The 23,248-nt window shown below is 29.8% G+C and overlaps 3 protein-coding genes across 4 annotated transcripts; 1 reads left to right on the forward strand and 2 right to left on the reverse strand.

Annotated features, from left to right (window-relative positions):
- Nucleotides 1-1,064: 1,064 nt before the first annotated feature.
- Nucleotides 1,065-4,053, reverse strand: LOC113852914 (bZIP transcription factor 18). The gene is made up of 4 exons (XM_027483313.1): nucleotides 3,684-4,053; nucleotides 3,464-3,596; nucleotides 1,965-2,049; nucleotides 1,065-1,563 (listed from the first exon to the last, which is right to left on the reverse strand). The coding sequence occupies exons 1-4, from the start codon at nucleotides 4,004-4,006 to the stop codon at nucleotides 1,190-1,192; spliced, it is 915 nt and encodes a 304-aa protein (XP_027339114.1). The 5' UTR covers nucleotides 4,007-4,053; the 3' UTR covers nucleotides 1,065-1,189.
- A 2,911-nt stretch (nucleotides 4,054-6,964) lies between these two features.
- LOC113873349 (RING-H2 finger protein ATL74-like) lies at nucleotides 6,965-8,555 on the forward strand. 2 transcript variants are annotated; one of them, XM_027511447.1, is made up of 2 exons: nucleotides 6,965-7,933; nucleotides 8,042-8,555. In XM_027511447.1, the coding sequence occupies exons 1-2, from the start codon at nucleotides 7,572-7,574 to the stop codon at nucleotides 8,193-8,195; spliced, it is 516 nt and encodes a 171-aa protein (XP_027367248.1). In that variant the 5' UTR covers nucleotides 6,965-7,571; the 3' UTR covers nucleotides 8,196-8,555. The 2 variants fall into 2 exon arrangements, with proteins under 2 accessions (XP_027367248.1, XP_027367239.1); XM_027511438.1 differs by having other exon boundaries at nucleotides 6,966-7,323; nucleotides 7,432-8,554.
- A 6,547-nt stretch (nucleotides 8,556-15,102) lies between these two features.
- Nucleotides 15,103-16,815, reverse strand: LOC113852524 (probable chalcone--flavonone isomerase 3). The gene is made up of 5 exons (XM_027482827.1): nucleotides 16,649-16,815; nucleotides 16,461-16,544; nucleotides 16,067-16,222; nucleotides 15,528-15,754; nucleotides 15,103-15,428 (listed from the first exon to the last, which is right to left on the reverse strand). Coding segments are annotated over exons 1-5 (630 nt in total). The 5' UTR covers nucleotides 16,650-16,815; the 3' UTR covers nucleotides 15,103-15,266.
- Between the last annotated feature and the right edge of the window lie 6,433 nt (nucleotides 16,816-23,248).

A 23,248-nucleotide genomic window follows, 5' to 3' on the forward strand; every position in this document is an offset into this window, starting at 1 on the left:
TCCTCGTTTTGATCTCTTGGCTGTGAATAAGTGTTATTGTTTAAAAAAATTATATCAATTCATCTAGTTCAAACAGACAGTTGATGAACCAATCAGTGGTTCGATCTATTTAAATAAAAAAGAAGATTTGATTTTGAATCGGGTGCAATCCAATACAAAATTGATGACGAAAAACAAATTTAAACTGATTATTTTAATTTAAAAATTCGTTTTCTTTTTAATTTTGAAATTTTGATTTAACTAAATATTTTTCAGTCAACTAAAGACTCAATGCCAAATATATAATAAACTGTAAATTAGTTTTCTTGTATTTATGTTGAATTCTTACTCAATATATTATACAATTTTAAAGATATATATATTCTAATTAGACCAAGATCATACGAATAAACTGTAAATTACTGATTTAATAATAAACAGCTCAATTTTTAAAACATAATAATTTTGAAGCTATGCAACTCGTTCCTGCAATCTTATCAGCAAATGTGATACAGAAAATGCCTAAGAGGGGGAAAATTAAAATGAAAAAAAGAACGAAAAAGACAGTACAAAGGATAAAAAGGACCTAGACACTGCGAAGCGCACGCCATTATTTCCCGCCAAACACAATCCCAAAATAGTAAATTATGTCATTATGTGGACATTTGATGCGCTCATTCGAATGGCTTCTTTAAAACTGACAGAAGAGTAAACGAACAAGACATGTCTAACTTCTGTTTCCACAAAACAAAAACATGATGGACCATATACGGCATACCGCATCCCATGTTCATATGTATGAACAGTAGCAACTAAAATTGATGACAAATGGTTCTTTGTGCAGCATGGTCAAAAATGAGAACTGACAGAAACACCTCCTAGTCTGTGCCAAGTGCTAAAACGTGTACAGGCCGGACTGAGAAGTGAAATTGGCCGACAAATGGGGGGACTTCTTGAACAAGCCAACAAAATGTGTGAAATTTACATATTTGTTTCAGAGTGGGAATTTTTTTTCCTTCAAAACTTCATAAAAAAACTGCCAAAAAAGTTATTATTCTTCCAAAACAAACTAGTACAAACATCCATTTAATCAAATAAAGAATTGAATAGAGAAACAAAAAATGATACCTTTAGCTCTCAGTTTATCACTCATGTCAGTCTATGGACACTCCAATAAACGGTGGTGACATGTTGGTCAGTCAAACTTGCATCAGGCATTGTTGATTTTATTCACAGATATTGTTGGACCATCTGGCATCATAACATGAGAAACCCTGTGGCCTATGTCCAGCCCCTGAAATTGGCCGATAGAATCACTCGATAACATTTCTGACAAATCATATGGAGTGGCTAGATCAAACAGAGGCCCATGGGAAGTAGACACATTAGATGAGAATGAATGCAACTGCGGCATTTGTATGGTCTGATGTTCGCTCAGCCCATGTTGTGAGTGATGTGAGAAGAACGAAGCCTGAGAATATGGATGTTGATGCATTCCTGAACCATACATATCTGCATGAATTACTATCTCTCCAGTTGCAATCCTGAGCCTTTCAACTTCTTTCTTCAGTGCTTCATTTAGAACTGTAAAATTTAAAAGTTTTTGAGACAGGAGGGTTAAGGTCATGAAATGAGACGCAAATAATATATTAGCTGAAAGTTTAACATGCACGCTACTAGTAGGTTATTGATCATGAGAAGGTCCAATTCTTTTTCGGGAATGATGTAACCTAAACAATTCTAAAATATCATTTAAAAGAACATCAAAAGTTGAAAACAACTTCCAATAACTTCTCGGTAGGTAATAATTCCACTCATGATGATGCAAAAACAAGTAAAATTTCATATATCACATACGGAACTGATGTCAAAGATAATTAGGATATATGCAGCTGACATCAAAGATGTTATAGCAAGTAACAACTGGAAACAGGGATATTAAAATCTGCAGATTTTCTTTGTATGGCTGAAACATTGAAACGCACCGTCACATAACTTAGCTTGTTGCTCCATGGTTTGTAACCTAAGCTTTAACTCTGTATTTTCAGTAGTCAGACCAGATGTGTCTCTCTGGAAAAAAAATGTTTTAGAATGAATAAGTCTCAGGTCGCTTAATATGAAAGCTCCCCATTACATATAAGGAATTTAATGAAATGGAAACAAAGTGCAATAAAGGAAACAAAAGCATCATCATTTAAAGAAGAACAAATGGCCACAAGAATCAAAAGCAAACCAACTAGGCAAGAAAAAATCACCCAAGAATGGGGTAACTATTCGACAAGGCAACCTATTCAAACTTTAAAGCAAGCACATAAAGCATTTCCAACAGGAACTGAATCCAGTCAACTTCCATGGTCATCATGTGACAGAGAGAACAATTCAGAACAAATCTAAAAGCCCTCCATTTCAATTTGAAAAAAAAGTATCCTACATACATAAGAAATAATAGCAACACACTCTTAACCCAAATGATTTTTGACGTAGTAATAATGTTGAAATGAAAGTGTGTTGCTAGCATTTCTGGCATACACATGAGACACATAATATAATGCTTGAAGCACATTACCACCTTGCATCAGCGTGGAGGGATCAAGATCTTCTGCAGTTTTTAAAAACTCTACACGACCTCATTTATCCAAATTATTTGATTTACAATATATAAATCTTGAATATAGTTTAAGTAAAACTAAACAGTTGCACCATATCCAGTTTGCATTTGGCAATCTAGTTCCTGTATGAGGTGATAAAACTAGATGTGACCAGCTACTCTGGAGATGCAAATGTGAGTGTAATTAAATGTAGGATATTGAAATAACAAATACACTTTTTCTAATGCATGTCTCAGAGAACATATTAAGAAACATTAAATACATTTCATTGAATACTTTTAGTTTTAATTTTCATAAAAAGCATACCATAAAAAGTATGTATCGAATGCTTTTTATGATTTTAAGATAATAAATATTCTATTTTTTATTAAAAAAAATTATTTTTAACTTCTTAAAATGTGACGTTAGACACATATTAAAGAAATTGAAATAAATAACACAAGAAAAAAAATGTTATAATTCACTCTTTTCAACTAAGTAGGGAGTGGGACCCATAACATTGAATGGGTCCGACATGGATTTCACCCACGACTGTGAGAGACAGAGGCTCACTAGAATTTCTCTTGACACAGTCACCAATAATCACTTGCATTGACTCTCCCTCCTTTAAAGAAACGGAGTCTGACTTTTCAATCATTACATAACCACTCTATGTAATGAGTTATTGTGTGCAAAACACAAATTGTAAGCGAAACAACATTTATATTTTAAAAATACAAAAGGCTCCGAAAAGAAAGGAAAAAATCACGAGAACGACCTAGAAAAATACATGTATAACTAGAAACAACTATATTAACCACAATGCAGGTAATTAGATTTGTTCAACGTGGTTACTTAAGAATGAAGCAAGAGAAATTTCAAATCACAAGAAGAACCTGGAAAAGATTCAATTGAGCAGAAAGAGTGGTGGCTTCTGTTTGAAGAGTTTGAATTTTTCTTTCGAGCTCCAACACATAACAAGCTTTTCTCTCTTTAGAGCGTGCGGCAGATTGGCGGTTGGCGAGAATCCTTCAACAAATGCACAATTCAAAAAACACGAATCAAAAGAGAAATTGAAATTGCGGTGGAACGTGAAGAAGAGAAAGAATCAGAAACCTCTTGGCTCGTTTAGGATCGACGGTCCACAATTCAGCGAGTTTATCGGGGGACATGGCCTTCTTGGCCTCAATGCCCTCCATTAAGGAGGCATCGTCGGAATTACTGCGACGGTGACCGTGGCGAGCGGTGGAGGAGGGTTCGGGTTTGGAAATGGATTCGATATTGTTGGAATCGACGTAGGCAGAGAGAAGGTCATCGTGTGGGGCTGGATCTTGGGAATGGAGCGGAGGCACTTCCAATGGATCCACTTCGAGGTCGAAGTCGTCGGGGATCCGGAAATGTACCTCCGATTGAGATCGCCGGTGGTGTGAAAACGACATCGTTTTTGGGGAGGAGAGTGACGGTGCTCTTTTGCTCTGATCCGTTTCCCTCCCCTCTCTATTCTGTGATGCCTATGCGCGGTCTCAGCTATTAAAGGGCTATCTCAACGGTGTCGTTTAGGGTTCTCAAATAACATAAATTCAAAATGTCCTCCTTAACGAAATAATAACTAACTAACTATTGCTTTTTTTCATTTGTTTTCAGGATTTTTTCTTGTCCCAGTATTTTCTTCTGTCTGTGATACTTTGTTTTATTATTTTTTTAAAAATAAAAAGTGTGATAAAATTTTTGTTAAAAATGATTTATTATTTCTTTGTATTTTAATGTAATAAATCCTTTTTGTTAATAATATCTTAAGTGATGTTGACATTTTCTTTACTTTATTTTATGTTCGTATATTGATTTCAATCTTATAAAACAACCTTTTTTTTTATCCGAAATTGGTCATGAGTTATTTCATTTGTCAGTTTTAAATTTGGCTTCTTTCATAACAATGTTTTACATGTTGTTTAACGTGGTTCTTTTATTGTCTTACGAGGGAGTGTTCCAAATATTTGAACTATTATAATTCCTACTCTTTTAAATTTTTTGAAGTGGTACTTACCATGTTAACTTCCTTGGTCAGTACAACACCGAAATGAGAATGTCATTTGTGATGCGATAGCTTTTAAAGAGAAAATGAATAAATAATAATAATTTAAATGCACTTCACAATATAAATATTTTTATACTATTTATCAATTAAAAATTTTCAAAATATAGTTTTAAATTAATTATGATAAAATTGAATAAATTTCAATAACATGTTAATCTATAATCATCATTGAAGACGTAAATTCAATCACATGAAAGTGCTTTAATTTAACTAATTATTTTGGGTTAAAGTTGGCAATACAAAGGTTAAACACTAATAACTCGTTGTTGAGTGCTCTCAGTTTGCAATATCCAATTTTGGATGAATAAAGGAAAATTAAATTTAAATAAAAAACGTTAATAGTCTCCCATAATTGTAAGTTTCTAATTACTAGAGAAAAATGTCAACGTGACTTTAAAAGGAGCACTGGGCTGAGACCTTCGAAATTTGTATAATAAACGGACACGGCCCTTTATATATGTTGGGCTAGGCTCCTCAAGTCAGCGATATTATGGGCTACTAAATTTACCAATTACCATCTACCACGTTCGTCCCATCCATGGGACCATCACCTCCATCGCGATTTCGCTTTCAATCCAAATTTAACGGTAAGGCCTCATTGCGAAAATTACGTAATTAAATCAAAATTTATCTACATTATCATTATCATTATATTAACACAAAATAATCGCGTGACATAAAATTCTACATAATCATTTAATATATGTAAAATTAAAATGTTAAATTGTCAATTATTAGCTTACTTAATCTGCACAACCTATATAAGTAATGTCCATACGAAAATTTTCCACGATAATGACACGATTGTGTGACAGCCTGACAGGCTTGTAATACAAGTATTAGTAAATGTAACTCCTAGAATTATAAAAATATCAGTTTAATTTCTAAAATTACGAAATTATTAATCATAATTTTGAAGATTAGTTTAATTGATTACTGAATTTAGTAAAGTAGGGGAGAATATAGTACTGACATTGATGGAACTTGTTTGGAGAAAAGTCAATCCAGGGGACAGGTGGCAATTTGTGAGAATGATGAGGAATCCGATGAACGAACAAATGTGAAGCTACACTACCCTGGTGGACCCTTCCCCTTTCCCATAGAGTGGACCCTTCCCTTCCATTCGGGTAGCCATTGGCCCATCATGTATAACGACTAATGAAATTTTGACATCTCTTTCTGTACATCAAATTTATGCAGAGATGAGAAAGATCATATTAATATCAGTTTTAATGTTTTTGTAATAGTAAATACTCAAACATAAAATATTCTTTATGTATAAAAAATAATTTATAAATAAAATATTATTATTGATGCATGATTTTAAACCAGAGAGCAACCTTCATTGTAGATTTGCAAAGTTGCAATAGCGAATTAGATATACCCTTACAGTGAAGAAGATGTCACCATCTCATTTAGTGATTTTTTTCACATTACTTGATAAAACACGACAAAGCAATCTGTATACTTGCAGCTATAGGTTGGTCTCTTTCGCAATCATCTAATCCAAAACGCTCAGCTGTAACGTTTGTAATTGTATAACCCATCGAACTTGTCCATGAGATTAACGAATCCCACAACTTGGTTTAATTATGCTAGTGATTGTTAAATCAGCATGATGCCAAACAGAAATTAACTCAAAAAAATATCAAACACTTCCACAAATTAGTAGCGTACTGTGTTGTGATTTCTATTTACACATAAATACAAATTGACAAAACTAAGATAAGTCCTTTATATTTTAATCGCTGAAATTCTCAAATTAAATAATAACATCCGATTGTTTTCTACTATTAAATAATCTCTTTTAATAATATAGTATAATTTTACTATATTATGTATGATTATAAGAAATAGCAAACCAAACGGATTTCAGCGTTGTGCATAATTAGAGGTGAGTTTGTAAATCACTAACTAAGCATGAACGTTGGATGGGGAAAAAAATAAATAAACTAAGGGAAGAGATTGCTTGAACTTTACAGTAAAGGTTGAGTGGAGGAGTGGGAGAAGGATTTGGTGCTGAGAATAAGTGCTTCTTTAAATAAGCTAATTTTGATTAGGTGGGATCAGGTGCCATAATCAAAATCAAAATTCGCAACCGCTTTTTCTTGTCTATCAGTATCCGGATTCTAAAATCAACGATATGCATGTCATATCTCACTGCAATAATAAATGGAAGGGGACAACAAAGAAGCTGTCTTGCTTTCACTTCGTAACATAATATCTATGTCCCAGTTGGCTCTGCAACTTCCAAACACTACAAAGCACTTCAAGACAAAACCATTCCCCATAATATCTATAGAACATAAACAACTATGCCCTCTTTTGTGTCACACAATTTGAGTCTTATTTTATGCTCTTAATAGTAAGAAGAAAAACTCCAACCCCTCCTGTGGTAAGACCAATTAGAAACTTTCAGAGCCTTAATAGTCATGTTTTGCATCATGATGGCTAAGAAGGTTTTAATTGGGTTAGAGTGGACATGCCATTAGCTTAGCTATCTGAGAGTCAGAGGTTTTAGTTTGTGTGGTTGTGTTGGTTTTCACCCTCCAAAGTTTCATCTACTATTCACCACCCCTTCTGTGGTTCCCTTTTCCTTGTAACTAAAGAGATGCTTCTTTGAAACCTTTATCTAGTGGGATTCCTATCACAGCATAAAAGGTTCTTCTCTGTGTCTTCTTGATAAGAAAAGATAATTCAAAACCTTTTTTGCTTGCTTTCCTACACTTATCTCACTAGCATCAAAATTCTTCATTCACCATGGATCAGTGCATTTTCAAGCTCATTTCTCCAAGCTTTTCAAGCAGCAGAAATAGATTCCTCAGCTGATATCAAAAGGGTACAAGAATTCTGAGTTCTGTTATTGGAATTGTTGGTCTTTTTGAAGTGGTTGTTACTTCGAGTCCATAATGGCTCTTCATTACAGTCCCCACCGCTTGTTGCTTGACACAGATTCAAGCTCAACTACACCAGGTAACATGAACAAGACAAGAGAGTCTTTCACAGGTGAGGCAAATTTTGACACCAACATGGTGATTATCTTGGCAGCGTTGCTTTGTGCACTTATATGTGCTTTAGGACTCAACTCAATTGTCCGTTGTGCTCTAAGATGTAGCCGCAGATTTGCTTTTGAGACACCAGAAGAGGCTGCAGCACGGTTAGCAGCAAAAGGCCTAAAGAAGAGTGCATTGCATCAGATCCCTATAGCTGTTTATGGTTCAGGAGACAGTACTAGTATTGTAGCCACAGATTGTCCAATTTGCCTTGGTGAGTTTGTGGATGGGGAGAAAGTTAGAGTGCTACCAAAATGTAACCATAGATTCCATGTAAGGTGCATAGATACATGGCTGCTCTCACACTCATCTTGTCCTACTTGCAGACAGTCTTTGCTTGAGCAGCCAACCATTTCTAGAGCTTCAACCCTGACTGTAGCTGTGGCTGCAGCTGGAGGAACCAGTCACCACCATGTAGAGAATGGCTTAGGAGGGCATGAACATGAGTCTTTAGCTGTGGCTGTGGAAGAGGTTGGCTAGTTGCCAAGTTTACCCTCTGTGGTCAGAATTCACAAGAAAGAAGGATTGGATGAATAAATGGAGACTAGTTGTTTTTAACCTTGAATTTGGAAGCCTTTTCATGTTCACCATGAATTTGTATGACTGTATGAAGAACTGAGGAAATTTAGGTAGATATTAGTGTGGAAATAGTTTGGATTAAGACCAGTCTGTGTTTTTGTGCATGTTTTCCTTGACATAAGAGTGTTAAATATTGAATGTTTGTTGTTTGTAAATATATTGAAAAGCAAGTGCTGCACAACTAGTTGGATACTTGGATGGCATTTTGTCTTCCAGAAAATAGAAGAGGGAAAAGAAAAGTCTTGTTAATGAATGACTAGTTCATCCAATTTTGTTTCCTCTGCCGCTCCCCCTTCCCCTTCCTTTTTCTTCATTACTTCACTGAAGTCCTTGCTTATCTGAATTGAGCTCAAGTGGGTTTTAAAAGTAAATCAAATAGTTAATGCTTATTTAAGTAGATATTACATGTTTAGTTCATGATCAGCATTTGGATTGAAAGAACTAACTAAACTTATAACTGAATCTAAGTGGCATGTGACTTGGCGATCAATGTCAGAAGACTATCAATCAGACATCCCATGAAAGATCATCGATTTGCTCTGCTTGTCAAAGCAGACACTGATGCTCTTTTCCCCTTCAATCATTCCATGTGAGTAGCATATTCTTCGATAAAGGAAAATTCACATGTTCCAAAATATTACGATCAAAATAACCTTGATTAGTACAGAAAAACAACCTTAATTAGTGGAAAGATTAACCAAGTCCTGAATAAGCACCTTAAAAAGACAGTTGGAAATCTGATTCCAAATCTAAATCAGAAACTAGTCAATAAGCATAAAAACAGAAGCAAGAACTTCTTTAATTATTTGTCTTTCCACGTGGAAAGTATGTGCCAGACTCACTAGTCAATTATTATTCGAGGTGTTTGCAGAGATAGATAGTTCTTACACAGTTAGTTATTTTACATTCCACATCTAAAACAAATCAAATTTTTTGTGTGTACATTTGAATGTAAATCACAAAGCATAAAGAGAAAATCTCTCTTTACTTATCTGGTCAAACTTCCATACACAACATTCTTTGAAGTACAAAACCCATTTCATGAGTCAGGAATCAGGAGTATGACAATCAAAATGTTGTCATGGTGACACCATCAATGTACACCTGAAAACTTGAAAACCTGTCTTTATTCTTTTATAGTACTTTTGTCAATCAAGCAAAGCTTAATTTAGATTCTCTTATTTTTATCCACCACTTAAGAGGCTCAAAGATGGGCATTTATCCCAATTCCCATATGTAAAATCTTCTTTAGTGTCCCCAAGAGATTGCTGACAAGTATCATATACTAGATGTTTAGGATATATATTGCAGTCGAGTTCTCTTGTCTTAATCTATTGAAATTCAAGGTAAATAATTTGCAAACATAAATGGAAAAAAATCACCACACAATAATATAGATTGTTTAAAACACAGATTTTAGACGCATACATTTTGTGTTTGTCTTCTGATACTGTTTAATGAGTACCCTATTGCCGAAGCAATTAACACGTTAATTTATTATGGTGAAATTTCGCGCATCTAATCCCACCCTATGTTGCATCAACACGGATACGGTACTCAGTATCCGGTACAGATACAAATACGGAATATGATAATTTTTAAAAAATTAAAATACGGGTACGTGAATATAAATTTTTAAAGAATTTAACACATTCTTATTATACATTTCATAATAAAGATGAATAAATTTAATTAAATAAAGAAATAAATATAAGAAAATTGAGAGAAAAGTAAAATAATCTATAAATTTAGTAGAAGTTGTTATTTTTTTTAGAAAAAGATAATCTAACTAGTATTTAAGTATAATTATCAATATCTTAAATCATATCTAATTTTATAAAAGTTATATTTATATTACATACAATTATTTTTTAAAAAGTCAAGTGTACACAATGAATACTCGGTACACACCAGATATGGATATAATTGATAAATCAAAGTACCAGTGCTTCACAGATCCTACCTTGCAGGTAGAAGTGAGGGTGGCTGAAATGGATGAGGCCTAGTACAATAAGAAAATGAACTCACGAACTGAGCCGTGATTAGCTCAAGAACTGGTTTGATTTACTTCGAGCCCCAATCTATATTAGAGATGCTATAAATGTTCGATATATTTATGTATCTTCACTCAATACTTTAGGCAGAGTTGGATCATTTCATGGTATTTGACCATCTATGATTTAGTGATCCAGAGTTTAAACCTTGCTACTCACTATTCATATGTTCATATGCTTTCACCTAAAAGCTTAAACTTAAGACATTAGTTTATGGAAAAAACTAACGTATATTGATTAGAATAAACTGGGTGCCTACTCAAAGCGATAGCTGGAAAAGTGAGTTTCTCTAGATCCAATTACTGAGGTCAGAACAAGAAAACCATTTATTGAACTTAAAATTTATAGCCCGTCATAATGCCTACATGGCTACATGTGTTTTATTAACCTATGGTCTACTCTAGCATTAAAATTCTTACTGGTTTTATTACAAAATGTGACGTGTGTACCTTTTACTTGCATAAATCTGATTAATGGAAAGCAAATGAAAAGAAAAGAGAAGCATCGGCCAAGTTAGTCATTAGATAATAAAGGAGACTAATTCTGTCCATATATCCTTTTTCCTTTCCCTGTTTGATTTGAAGGGCAATTTGAGTACAAGATCTTATAAAACACCAAATAACAATGATAGTTCTTCTGTTCACAAAATGGAATCCCAATCTCTTTCTTCAACACCTCTAAATACTCTTTTGTGGGCTTCTAAGGCCCACATTTTGAAAATAAAAGATTCATTCCAGCACTACCTGTGGATTTCATCCAATTAATGCGAATTGAGGATACACTGCAGCTGGAACTTGGACATCTTTTAAGGCATCTCACAAAAATGCACCAATTTGATGATGAGTGCATTTTTGTTTTCTTTTACCATATTCTTTTTCCTTCAATTTGAAGATTATGGGGGAAAGGATTTTACCTTAATCTTTTTACCATTTTTTGCTTGCTTTCCTTTGTTTTGGGGCCTAAGTTGGGAAAGAGGGTCCCATGGCCTATGGCTGGATTAGCTGTGGTGGTCCACCAAACACACAATTTGCACGGCTACAAATGCATTAATTAGGTCAACTATTTACATGACAAAGACAGTTGCACCCCTAGGTAACATTTGTTTGGAAGCAAAATTTACCGTATAAGGACCTCCGGCGAATTAAATTTAATTTTATATTTAAAGAATTTTAAAAACTATTTACTCATTAATCTTTAAAAATGTTTAATTATTATTGATAAATAGTCTTTTAATTTAAATTTAAAAATTAATATTATTTGTTAATTTTTCATTCTCAAATTTCAAATCAAATTTAAGATTTTAAATCTTATGTTCACCCTCATCTACTTCATCTTCATTCACTATTGTTATCAGTATTTTTAATTGTTTCCTTTCCTTCACCAGTTTCATCTTCTTGCCACGACAGATTCTTTAAAATGAGTTTTTAATTATACTTTTCTATTCCAATCATTTTATGATGTTTATCTCTATTTTTCTTTATTCTATCGATGATTAATACATGAATTTATTATAGGGATCAAGATTATATTGATATGAATTTATATTATTATTCTTAATTTTAATATCTTTATTATCAATAAAACAAATACATGAATCTATTCTAGGGATCAAGATTTCTGAACTAATTGAACTTTTCTTGAAATCTACACATATCACAAGTAATATAAATTCATATCATTCTTAATTTAATAATAATATGAGTTTATATTATCATTCTTAATTTAATATTTTATTATTAATAAAATAAATACATGAATCTATTCTAGGGATAAGTCTTGAAACCTGCACATATCACAAGTAAAGCGACAATATGATAGTAATTGAAAATCATCAACATTCCTCAAGATAGTCCAAGTTATTGTCTTTCTGTTAAGCACTTCATAAAATATTGCAGAAAAAAAAATTGTTCACACTGTAATATGGAACTAGGTTAGTATGTGTGTGCTAATTTTGATGAAGGGGAGGTGAAGCTCTTTTTAGAGCATTCTAATAGTTTTTCTTCCAAGAATTATGTCTGAAAAATTGTTGACAAATATTAAGCATGGTAAAAATATTTGAGTGACTCATAATGTTTAGCATATTATTACCAATCATAATGTAGAGTTTATTGAGTCCCAGAGAAAAAGTCTCTCAAACCCATAGCTGCCTGTATTAACATTCAAATTAATTTGGATACTCAAATGTATAAAATATATAATTGTTTGACTTTAGTCTCATAAAATCAATTCTAAATATTGATATTAACATCTTTAATAGATAGATATAAAAGTAATACAAACCCCAACTCTAACGAGTATTCTGAGGCAAAACTTTGGAGAAACAACACTTTCCACTTCATCCAAAAGAGAAATAAGATATTCTGCTACCTATCATGGATTCTATGTGTAAACACTCAAACCAGGTTTAATCTGTAACACCATAAAGAGAATCATAATCAACATTTAATATATATATATAGGTACAAATGCAAGACTATATAAACTTATAACATTTATAGAGAGGCAAGTGATAGGAGTGGAACTCCGTAATTACCCAGTGATGAGAATATTCTACAAGCAATCATAAGGCGTGTAACTCATCAAATGAATCTTTGGTACAAAGTCAATCTAGTTTGTTTATAGTTAGAAGGGAGTATTTATTTGTGTCACAGCAAGTTCAAACATAAGCAACTTATCCTTGAGACTTTATAGGTAAAAGAAAAACATACATTTTTCTCTTGACTAATAACTATTTTTAATCTTGTTATTTCATTTTTTATGTTTTAGTAGTCTTAATTAAAATACATATATTCTATTATTAAATATTGACATAAAAACAAAACTGACAATATATAAATTTTTATGAATCTTAATTATCAATTATGCATATAATACTTGTGAAATAATGTCAATAGTTGATGTTATTTTAGCGTGAATAAAATTGTATAACCTAAAATTCATAAAATATTATTTTACATTAATAGTCTCTCAATAAATATTAAATACATTGATTTTAATATAAATTAAAAATGTTACTAAATTTGATTATAATGATTTAATAAGAGATTCTGTATCTTAAAAATGTTTAAAAGATAAACTTCAAGTAAAATAATTATAATTTTATGATGTCATTTTAATTGATTCTAAAGAGACATTTTTAAAATTTGCTTTAGATATAAGTTGGGCCAACCATGCTTTCGTATATCTTTTTTTTCTCAATAATAGACCATCTAGTAAATGGAGATAATTTTTTCGTCATTTGTTGACCCATTTGAGAAAAATCTCGACTTGTTTTTAGTCTTTAGGGTAATTTTTTATATTATTATTTAACTATAAATTATTATATCATTAAGAATGATTAAATTTTATAATAATTATTTTAAAAATCATGCATATAAATTGTTTTCTAATTGACTAATTATATAACAAGAATTATATTAATAATATATTAAAACTAAACATCTTGTTTTTTGGGGTCAAAAGCTAACTTTTTCTTTTTTGTGATTACGTACTTTTATATATTTCGTGTTGTTTATTCAGCTCCCATAAACCTATTACATATCTCTTTTTTGTTTTTTGTTTTTTTTTTTTATCAATATTACATATCTCTTAAATTCTACGGATTGTTCAGAGGATTACATGGTCCAACAAGTTTGTGTTGGGTCACTTATGATACTGATGGTGGGCTTTCAAGCTCTGTTGGAAACGTGAAATCGTAATATTTTTTAAATTTTAAATCGTAATTCAAAATATGTTTGATTTTTTAACCAATATATATATATATAACTTGATTGACAAACACGAAACATGAGAAGACCAATTTTTCTTTTTCTATTTTATTTATTTTTACATGGTTTAGTAGAAGTTTATCATCATCTTCAATATGTGTCTGTAATTACGATGTAGCAAGTTGTTTGGATCAATTTATTTATTTATTTATTAAATAACTCATATCATTACTGAAAAATAATCCCCTCAAATGTTTGGAAATTCATCACAACAGGGAAAAGGAACGAGAGGAAGAAAAGGGCAAAATATTTTTTCCAAGAAGCTAAGCAAAGAGAGTGAAGAAAAGGAAGAGAAGGAAAAGAATGAAATACTTCGTTAAACGATATTGAATGATTGCTAAAAACTTTCTACCAAATCTCAAGTCAAATCAGACTCATAAGGCCCCATATCAATATATTTTTATGCACATATCTTTTGATTACACTCTTAGTCTCCTTATTGTTGACGCTGAATGCAGATTTAGTTAAAGGAAAAACTGAAAAAGATAATTTCACATCCTATTTTGGGTGTTTAATGGGTAGAAAAACGAGAGATAATAAAAGTTGAGAAAAAAAGTTATGATAGAAAAAAGAGTAAAAAATATATAAAAAAAAGTGGATTTAAAACTATAGTTGTTCTTAGTAACAAAACATATGATCTATTCTCATGTTCAACTTATGTAGTGACTAAATTTTTTGGTACGATGAGGATAACGTGGGATGAAATTTTTATCTCATGTAAATTACTTAAATTTGTCACCATTTATATAATTTTAATAGCTTTGTTGTGCTTTAAAATTGAACAAGTAAAAATAGACTGACACTTAATTTGACTTTAAAATATTATAATTATATCTACTTAAAATTATGAAATAAGTATACTCCATTCATTTTACAAATAAATATATCATGTTCGCTTTTTAAAGGGACTTTTTTGCCACAAATAAAAAATTGAAATTTAAATGGCACAAAAAAAAAAACCTGTAATAAATGATTGCTCACATGCAAAACAAAATAAAACTCAGAATTATATCATACGGGTTGATTTATGTTAGTGCTAACATTTATTCCGATAAGTTCAACAACAGAAATCCGGAAATATTGAGTGAAGAAAGTTCCAATTACTACATGATTGCAACACAGATACCCAATATTACACAACAAAGTTCTCTTCACTTGGACAACTCCTCTGAAAGAGTGCTAGCCAAAGATGAAATGGTTTTGGTAGACACTGCGCTTGACCCACCAAGGTACCATTTCTTGATGGTGTCTACCACATTGGCATTTTCTACTACAAACTTTGAGTCTTCTTTCCCCTCCAAAGATACCACAATCTGTACAACAAACACAGTGAAGTTAATAAAAAGCAACTATGCCATTTGCCAAAAGGTAATTCAAATGTAATAAGCAGTGAGCTAATGCTGCTACTTTACCTCAGCAGTTGCAGAATTTGCTGGGAAATGATATGTGATCACTGAATGTTTCTTGAAGTATTTAGACTGGAAAAATTCAACAACTTTTTCCAAAGCCTCTTCTTCTTCCTCCTCATATTTGTCATCAGCAGCCAACCTATCCCTCACAGCAGTCTCAATCTGAACTCCATATTGTGCACCCTTTATCTCTTTTATCACCACAAGTCTAATAACCTTCTCCACCGGAGCTGCACATATACACATTGGCCATTCACTAATCACTTTTGTTACTTACTACTTGGCATTTAACAGTGTATCACTAGTGTTCAATCGATACCAAATTAATTAACCGTTTTTCTAACATGTACACAAAATCAGAAGTTAATAAAATTTAGTTTCTGTTGAAAATTGTAGCATTTTAAGTTACCAATGCATTAAATTTTGTAATTTTCAATAAAAATTTACTATGCATGAGTTCTTATACACACTTGAGAAAAATTGATTAATTAATCAATCGATGGGATCATACTGATATTAATATGGTATAGATCAAAACTTACCAGAAATGAGAGCATCAAAGAAGTCATCTTTCTCTTCCAGTTCCTTTGCAGGTATACCTTTCCACTGCTGCAAGTGGCTTATTACTTCAGGATCCAAATAAACTCCGATTGAATAGAATTTAACTTGGAGAAAGTGGATCTCCATGTCGGTGATTCCTGGTCAAACAAGGAAATCAAGTTGTTTCCACTTGCTATATATAAATTCATCAGTATTATTAGGTAATAAAAATCTAGAGACCACGATCTAGATCCCTTGCTTCCTCTAGTTCAATCTTCAATTTTTAACTTGAATGGAAACAATAGTTTACATGAACATCAACAAATCTAGACCTCACCCCATCCTGAAAATAAATTAAGGAAAAGAATTAGCAAGTAGAGGATATAAGCAACATACCATGACCCAGAAGAGAGAGAGGCTTAGTAGTAGTGATCTTGGAAGGATAAGGGATTTCATCAACCAACACCTCTTCAGTAGCCACTGAAATTAAATCCACAAAACAACATAATTTATCTTAGATATTAACACTTAAAATCAATAAAGAACAATTAGGAACTCATATGATTGAGAGATAGTGGCCTTACTAATTATCTTTGGGGGAGATGGAGATAGCGACAGGGAAGGAAGAGTAGGGGTGAGCAAACTTAAAGAGATTTTGACAAAACGGTGAGGTGGAAGACTTGTAGAGTCACTATATAAAGATGTTTAATTAGACCCTCTGTTCTTGACTCGGCCGAAAATAAGGTGCGGTAGGTAGAGCCAGTTGATGCACCTGGGAGTTTATCAATTGCTAACTTTCTATTATTTGTTAATGTTGGGCACTGCCTAAACCTTTGTCTCAACATCACACCAAGTTCCAGTAAATCTCTTTAATTTTCCATTTTATGGTGACATTTCACAACAAATAATTAATCTTAAATCGAATAATGTGTTATTTGAAGTTTGAGTAGTAATAGTTAGACAACATTAATATTTTGTTCTTCTAATTTTAGTTTGGTCATATATTTATTTTTTGTTTGGTCTTTTAATATTTAAGAGGATCAAATAAAAGACTAAGATAATAATTTTGTGCAATAAATAAAAAGAGGTAAATTGAAGTGGGGTTAAGTTTAAGAATGTTGGCGTATATTTCCGAGTCAATTTCGTTGCCTTTGAATGCTTGAAAGTTCTTAGGCGACCCATGCGGTTGGTGGCAATGGCACGAGCGCCACCGTTCATTCTACCAACCCATCAATAAACAAGTGTGTTATATACAGCTAAATTTTGTACTCTTCTGCGCCATTTGCTTATTCCGTTGTTGTTCAATGTGGACCTAAAATTCAATTACTCCAGTCAAAAAATAGCACCACCATAACAATTTGGGTTCCCAAGGAATGAGGTTTGTGCCAAAGTAAGAAACTACTGCTTCTATTGCCTTCAATCCTGCACCTATAAACCCCTGTTTAACATTTTCCAAAGACCAAAAAATGTTTCTAAATTTTAAGAAATATTAACATCAGACTTTAAGATTAATTTTGGATGACTAACATAATAATTTTTTATTTAATAAGTATTTATTACTCTATATTTTTAATATAATAAATATTTTTAATAATATTTTATTATTTTTTAAATATTTGAATTTATCCTAAAGGCTATTTTAACAAAGTCCTAAATTTTTATTAACGGCTGTGCTAGCTTCTACAAACCAGCAATCTTGCGTGCTATACCTAACTTAAAAAACGAATTGTCAGGCACACTCCATGATTTTCTATTTGTTTAAACAAATAAACTATTGAAACTCTATGTGTTGACTAACCTTTATCCATTTGATTAGCAACTTCTACAGTTTTGTTTTGGATATAAAGATTATAATTCTTTTAAATAAAGCAACTTAATTCTAAGGATATTTTTAATAACTTAAAATATTAAATTCGATGAATAAAATGAATATTGAAAACTTACTTTAATAAAAAATTTATATATCATAAAGTTTAAAAAAACAAAAAAAGAACCATGCAAATGACTTAAAGTCTACTCTTCTTAAAGATTGACAGGGTCATTTTAAAACAGCACTGCCATTTCCTGAACCAAGACAAGCCTCGATGTTTAAATTAAGTGCTATTAATTAATTTATTGGATGTGTGGATAAAGTTACTTCACTCTTAAGATAAAGACAAAGTTTAAATCCCAGAAGGTAAAACTATTTTAGAAATTAACTATCCCTATTACATTTTTCTACCCATTTAGTATTTTTTTATTACATTATCCGTCTCATTATTATTCTTTTGTACATTGTTTTTGTCCAGTTAATTTAAAAAAAAAAAGGTTTGAAATAATATTTTTCTTAAGAAATTGCTATCATTAATGTGATACTCAATGAGTCTCACTCTTACGTCAATGCCACGGGATTAATCCAAAAACAATGTTAGGAGTAATTATATTAAACTTAGAAAAAGTGTAATTTAAAATTAATAGTGATCCTTGTGCTGGGGACCTGTTTTTGTTCCTGGGGATCACATGAGAGCTTGGCTAGCACGTCTCTTCAGGAATATTATAAGAATTGTTAAATCTGGCATGCTTCAGGAAATACCATATCGACAATATAACTGGTTCTTTATGTGTTTGATATATTTCCTTTCATAATGGCGAGGATCATCATATAATTGTAGATGGAGTATTCAATTTCACTTGTTTTGGGTGATCCTACGAGCCTCCAACTTAGAGTCAGTACTTTGTTCTTTTCCAGGGGAGGTTGTATTTTCAAGTTTACCAAATGGGCTTAGTTTTGTTGAACACGGGAATCCATTCTTTTCAACATTGTTTCTCTTTTGAACTCAAAGTTCCCCTATTGACCAAAAAAAAAAAAACACCAAAATTCCCTCCATTTCACTGGTGGCAAACATATTACCAAGAAAATAAAACTAATAAAAGCATAAGCTATTGGAAAGGAAACTTAAAAAAATTTTAAACATAAAAGCAGCTATTTTTCAAAGGGTGCTTCAGAGAGAAAGAGAAGCAAAAATGAAAAAATGGGGCCAATACAATTAACAGGCCGAATGGAAATGTTAATGTACCGGCAAAAACATTGAGGCCCTGCAACCAAAGAAAATGGAGGTCTACCATTCAAACAAAGAGTACTGAAGTTATATAGTTTTATTAATCTATCTAATTTTAATCGTTTGCAGGTACATAGTTTTGCTGATAACCTTTTATAGACAGTTTTCATTTGTGTTTATTTTGTGTAGGTCTTGAAAGGGGACTTACATGTTATAAAATTCAATGAGAAAGACAAAATTGAAGATGGATTTCCATGAAAATGAAGAGGTATTATTGCGTTATATATGATATTGTTTATTTGAGTGTAAAAATTGTTGTATTCTCAACATCATTTTAAAAGTATTGTTTTGTGATTTTGTTATAGGGTTTGGCAAAGAAATGCTTTGAAGGTGAGAAAATAGGTAGTTCTGATGAATGATGCACTATATGATAGGTATGTTAATTTGTTTCAGTTATCTATGAATGCTATTAAGAAAATGAATTTCGGTAAAGTTGATGAAGCATATGATTTTTTTAATAAATATAGTAAAATGAATGACTTTAATGTGAAAAAATAAAAATAAAAATAAGAATTGTGTTGTTGTAACATTTTGTATTTAAGCGAAGATTTTTTATGATAAATATATACAACTAAGTCTAATCAAGTTAAGCACCATGGACCAATTACTAAATTTGGCTGAGTTAAGATGCACTACATGTAAAAAGAAAGTGTTTAATAGTGTCACATTTTTTTATGATCATAATCATAATTTTTTTGTGAAAATTATTATGAATTGTTAAGATCATAGTAAAATTTAAACAAATGTGAATAACAAAGAAGAGTGATATAAGTACTTTGAGAATTTATAGCTTATTTATTAATTATAAAGACAGTTAAAATGATTAAATTTCAAAAGAAAGATATATATAATCAAATTAAAAGAAATAGATGAGTACATGATAGGAATATGAAAGAGGTATAAAAATTTTAATTAGTTTGTCTAAAAAGAATCTAAAGTTATGTTAGTTTCATTAAGTTTGTTATGATAATCTTCTATATATATATATATATATATATAAGATTGACTACATTTACTCTATCAGTGAGTGTATTAAATTTTGAAACGTAACTTCTACTTATTACTTTATATATTAAAATTCAGAATATATAAAGTGTTTTCGTTGACTTAACTTACTTATTATTCTGTATATTAAAATTTAAAACGTATAATTGATGAATTAAAATAATATTTTATTTATATTTATTATGTTTGAATTGTATTTAAAAAATATTTATTAGTATTGATGGTTATATTACGTTACAAACGATAATATTTTACATATATACTATTTATTAGTATATATAGCTTAAATTGTATTTAAAGAATATTTATTAGTATTGATGGTTATATTATGTTACAAACGGCAACATAAATATTTATACTATAAATTAGCTTAAATTATCGTTATTAAAATTAATTATAATATTTTTCATAATTTATAAATTAAAATTATTATTGTATTTCAATATAATCTATATTTTATTATGTATTTCAAACACTAAAATATATTTTGAATTAAAAAAATTAAACTTACAAAATTATTAGTTTATAATATATGTTATTAAATTGAATTTATAATAAAAGATAAAGCATCTAAGGATTCAAAAATTAATGTTGCAATATTCACATCCACTATTGTAAAAGAATTTTAAGGTAATTGTTTTATTATATTTTTAAAATATTTTATTTTAAAAAGTTATATATATATATATATATATATATATATATATGCTTCATATTTAATTATAAAAATATGAGTGTATATATTATAGGTAATATTTCTATTTCCACGTCAAGATCAACAAAGATCTATGTTAATATTGACATACCAGAAGTTACTCATTTTATAGATTCATTCAAGTATTAAAATTATCTAAATCTCCATGTTATGTTATTTATTGCTAATTTTTTACTTTTCATCTTAACTATATTTTTAATTATTCATTATCACTTTATTGTAAGGATTTTAATTATGTGCATATTGCTGACAGTGTTGATAATACAAGATCTACCATTCTTCTTAAGTTAGAAAATTTCAAAAACATATCTGAAATTTTAATAATGGCAAAATTAAAGAGTGATATGGTAAATTTAATTTTTCTTATACTTTGTTTTTCTTAATAAATTTTTAAACTAATTTTTTAATTAATTTTCAGAATGTCGTTATTGGTTGTAGTGTAACTGTGAACGATATATTACTTAAAAATGGTTGGTATTATATTTCTTGTCCCATTGCAAGAAGAAAGTTTCTTTCACAATTACAAATTTTAAATGTGAATCATGTTATAAAGATGTTGATTATCCAATGACAAGGTAATAAATTTATCACTATATATTCTAATTTTTAAATTTTCATGATAAAATAAATCGAATTATATTCTATTACCTTGATTTATATAAATTACAGGTTTCGTCTTAAGCTTGATGTTAAATATTCTACATATTCAACTATATTTGTTTTATTTGATGAAGTTGTTGAAGAATTAGCACAATAAAGTTAAAAGATCTTATTGTAACATCTGAAATTGTAAGCAAAAATGTTAAGTTCTAACTTATTGAAAAATTTAATCAAATGATTGATTATATCAATAAAATATATTAAAACATATAACTATTTTTATGCGATAGTTTTTTTAAGGGTGATGGTGAAGGGTTAAAGTTGTCTCCACAACTTTTAAAGATTATTGGCACTTCACATATTTTTCAAATAAAAATGAGTACTTACTTTGAAAGTCGTGAAAGATAAAATTTCATGATAAATAAAATTGTGAAGCCGATAGTAAAGGTAATATAGAAGATTAAATTGAAGTTTCATTACTTTTATCTCTAATGTTTGTAGATATGATGATGAATAACTTTATTTTCATTGTCTAATATTTACAGATTGAGAAGGAAGAAGGTTTAGACAATACAACTACAATAACAAAAGAAAATAACTTGGTAATAAGTTGTTCACATATATCTCTAAATGTGGAAACACCAAATTTACCAAAAAGAAGAAGAAAATTAATGTATACATTATAAATTTATAATTTATTGTTCAAATTCTTAGATCATTCAGTAATTTATATTTGATATTTTCTTTTAGGTTGTAACTTGAGGAAGACGAAGGAAAAAATGGTGAACATAAGGCAAGAATGGAAAATTTCGAAGATTGAACCATTTCTATTGAAATATTATATAAATACTTTTAATATTGTGTAGAATCTAAAAAATAAAATGTCATCAAACATTTACGTCTTTTTATAAAATAATTTTATTATTTTATTATATATCTCTCTCTTACTTTATTATGTATTGATTTTTATTCTTAGACAAATCTTATATGTGACTTATTTAAATTTTATATTATATCAATATCTGTAATTTTAATTGATATAAAAATTAATTTTTATAATAAATACAATCATTCTTTACTTTTAGTTTTTACCTAAATCTTAATTAAAATTTTTTTAACAACTCTTTTTTTCTCTTATACTATTATTTTGTTTTTTTTTTAAATAATTTCATAAGAATTGATATATTATAATTATGTATAACCTATTAACGTAAACAATATTTTATTTATATTTTATATATAATAATTATGATGACAAGTTTAATTTTTTTAAATTAAAAATTAACAACATTTATCCTTAATAATTTTGATGCAATGTTTCTTTTTATAAAATATTATAATGAAAATGATAAATTCAAAATTCTTCAATTAAAACTAATTAATTATAACAATTAAACTAAATTAAATATTATTAAAAATCATAACAATGAAAATAAATTTGATTTGATTTTTAAATCTTTAGGTAACTGTTCTATTTTTATATTTAAAACTTTTATATCGTAATGAATGAATAAGTAAAGAAAATGTAACGTGTTAACTCTGAATTAAGTTCAAGTATTATATTTAATTTATATATATATATATATATATATATATATATACCATTTGTTTCAAAAGTTAACGAATATTTATAAAAAGACTTTCAATTTGAAAAAGATAAAGTTTAGTGTTTAAAATGTTATAGAAGTATTTTTTATATTAACATATGAAATTATATTTGTTTATTAGAATTTTATATTCTAACTATATGATTATTCAAAAATTTT

This window comes from Abrus precatorius, unplaced genomic scaffold (genome assembly GCF_003935025.1).
Source record: "Abrus precatorius isolate BTA unplaced genomic scaffold, Abrus_2018 Scaffold10, whole genome shotgun sequence".
Taxonomy (NCBI): domain Eukaryota; kingdom Viridiplantae; phylum Streptophyta; class Magnoliopsida; order Fabales; family Fabaceae; genus Abrus; species Abrus precatorius.

Coding starts and splice junctions, on each gene's coding strand:
- LOC113852914 (XM_027483313.1), bottom strand. CDS start 4,006: ATGTCGTTTTCACACCACCGGCGATCTCAATCGGAGGTACATTTCCGG. Junction 3,597..3,683: donor GATCCTAAACGAGCCAAGAG/GTTTCTGATTCT, acceptor CATTTGTTGAAG/GATTCTCGCCAACCGCCAAT. Junction 2,050..3,463: donor CTCAATTGAATCTTTTCCAG/GTTCTTCTTGTG, acceptor TTTTTTTTCCAG/AGAGACACATCTGGTCTGAC.
- LOC113873349 (XM_027511438.1), top strand. CDS start 7,572: ATGGCTCTTCATTACAGTCCCCACCGCTTGTTGCTTGACACAGATTCA.
- LOC113852524 (XM_027482827.1), bottom strand. Junction 15,755..16,066: donor CTTTGATGCTCTCATTTCTG/GTAAGTTTTGAT, acceptor GTATATGTGCAG/CTCCGGTGGAGAAGGTTATT. Junction 15,429..15,527: donor CAAATTCTGCAACTGCTGAG/GTAAAGTAGCAG, acceptor TTTGTTGTACAG/ATTGTGGTATCTTTGGAGGG.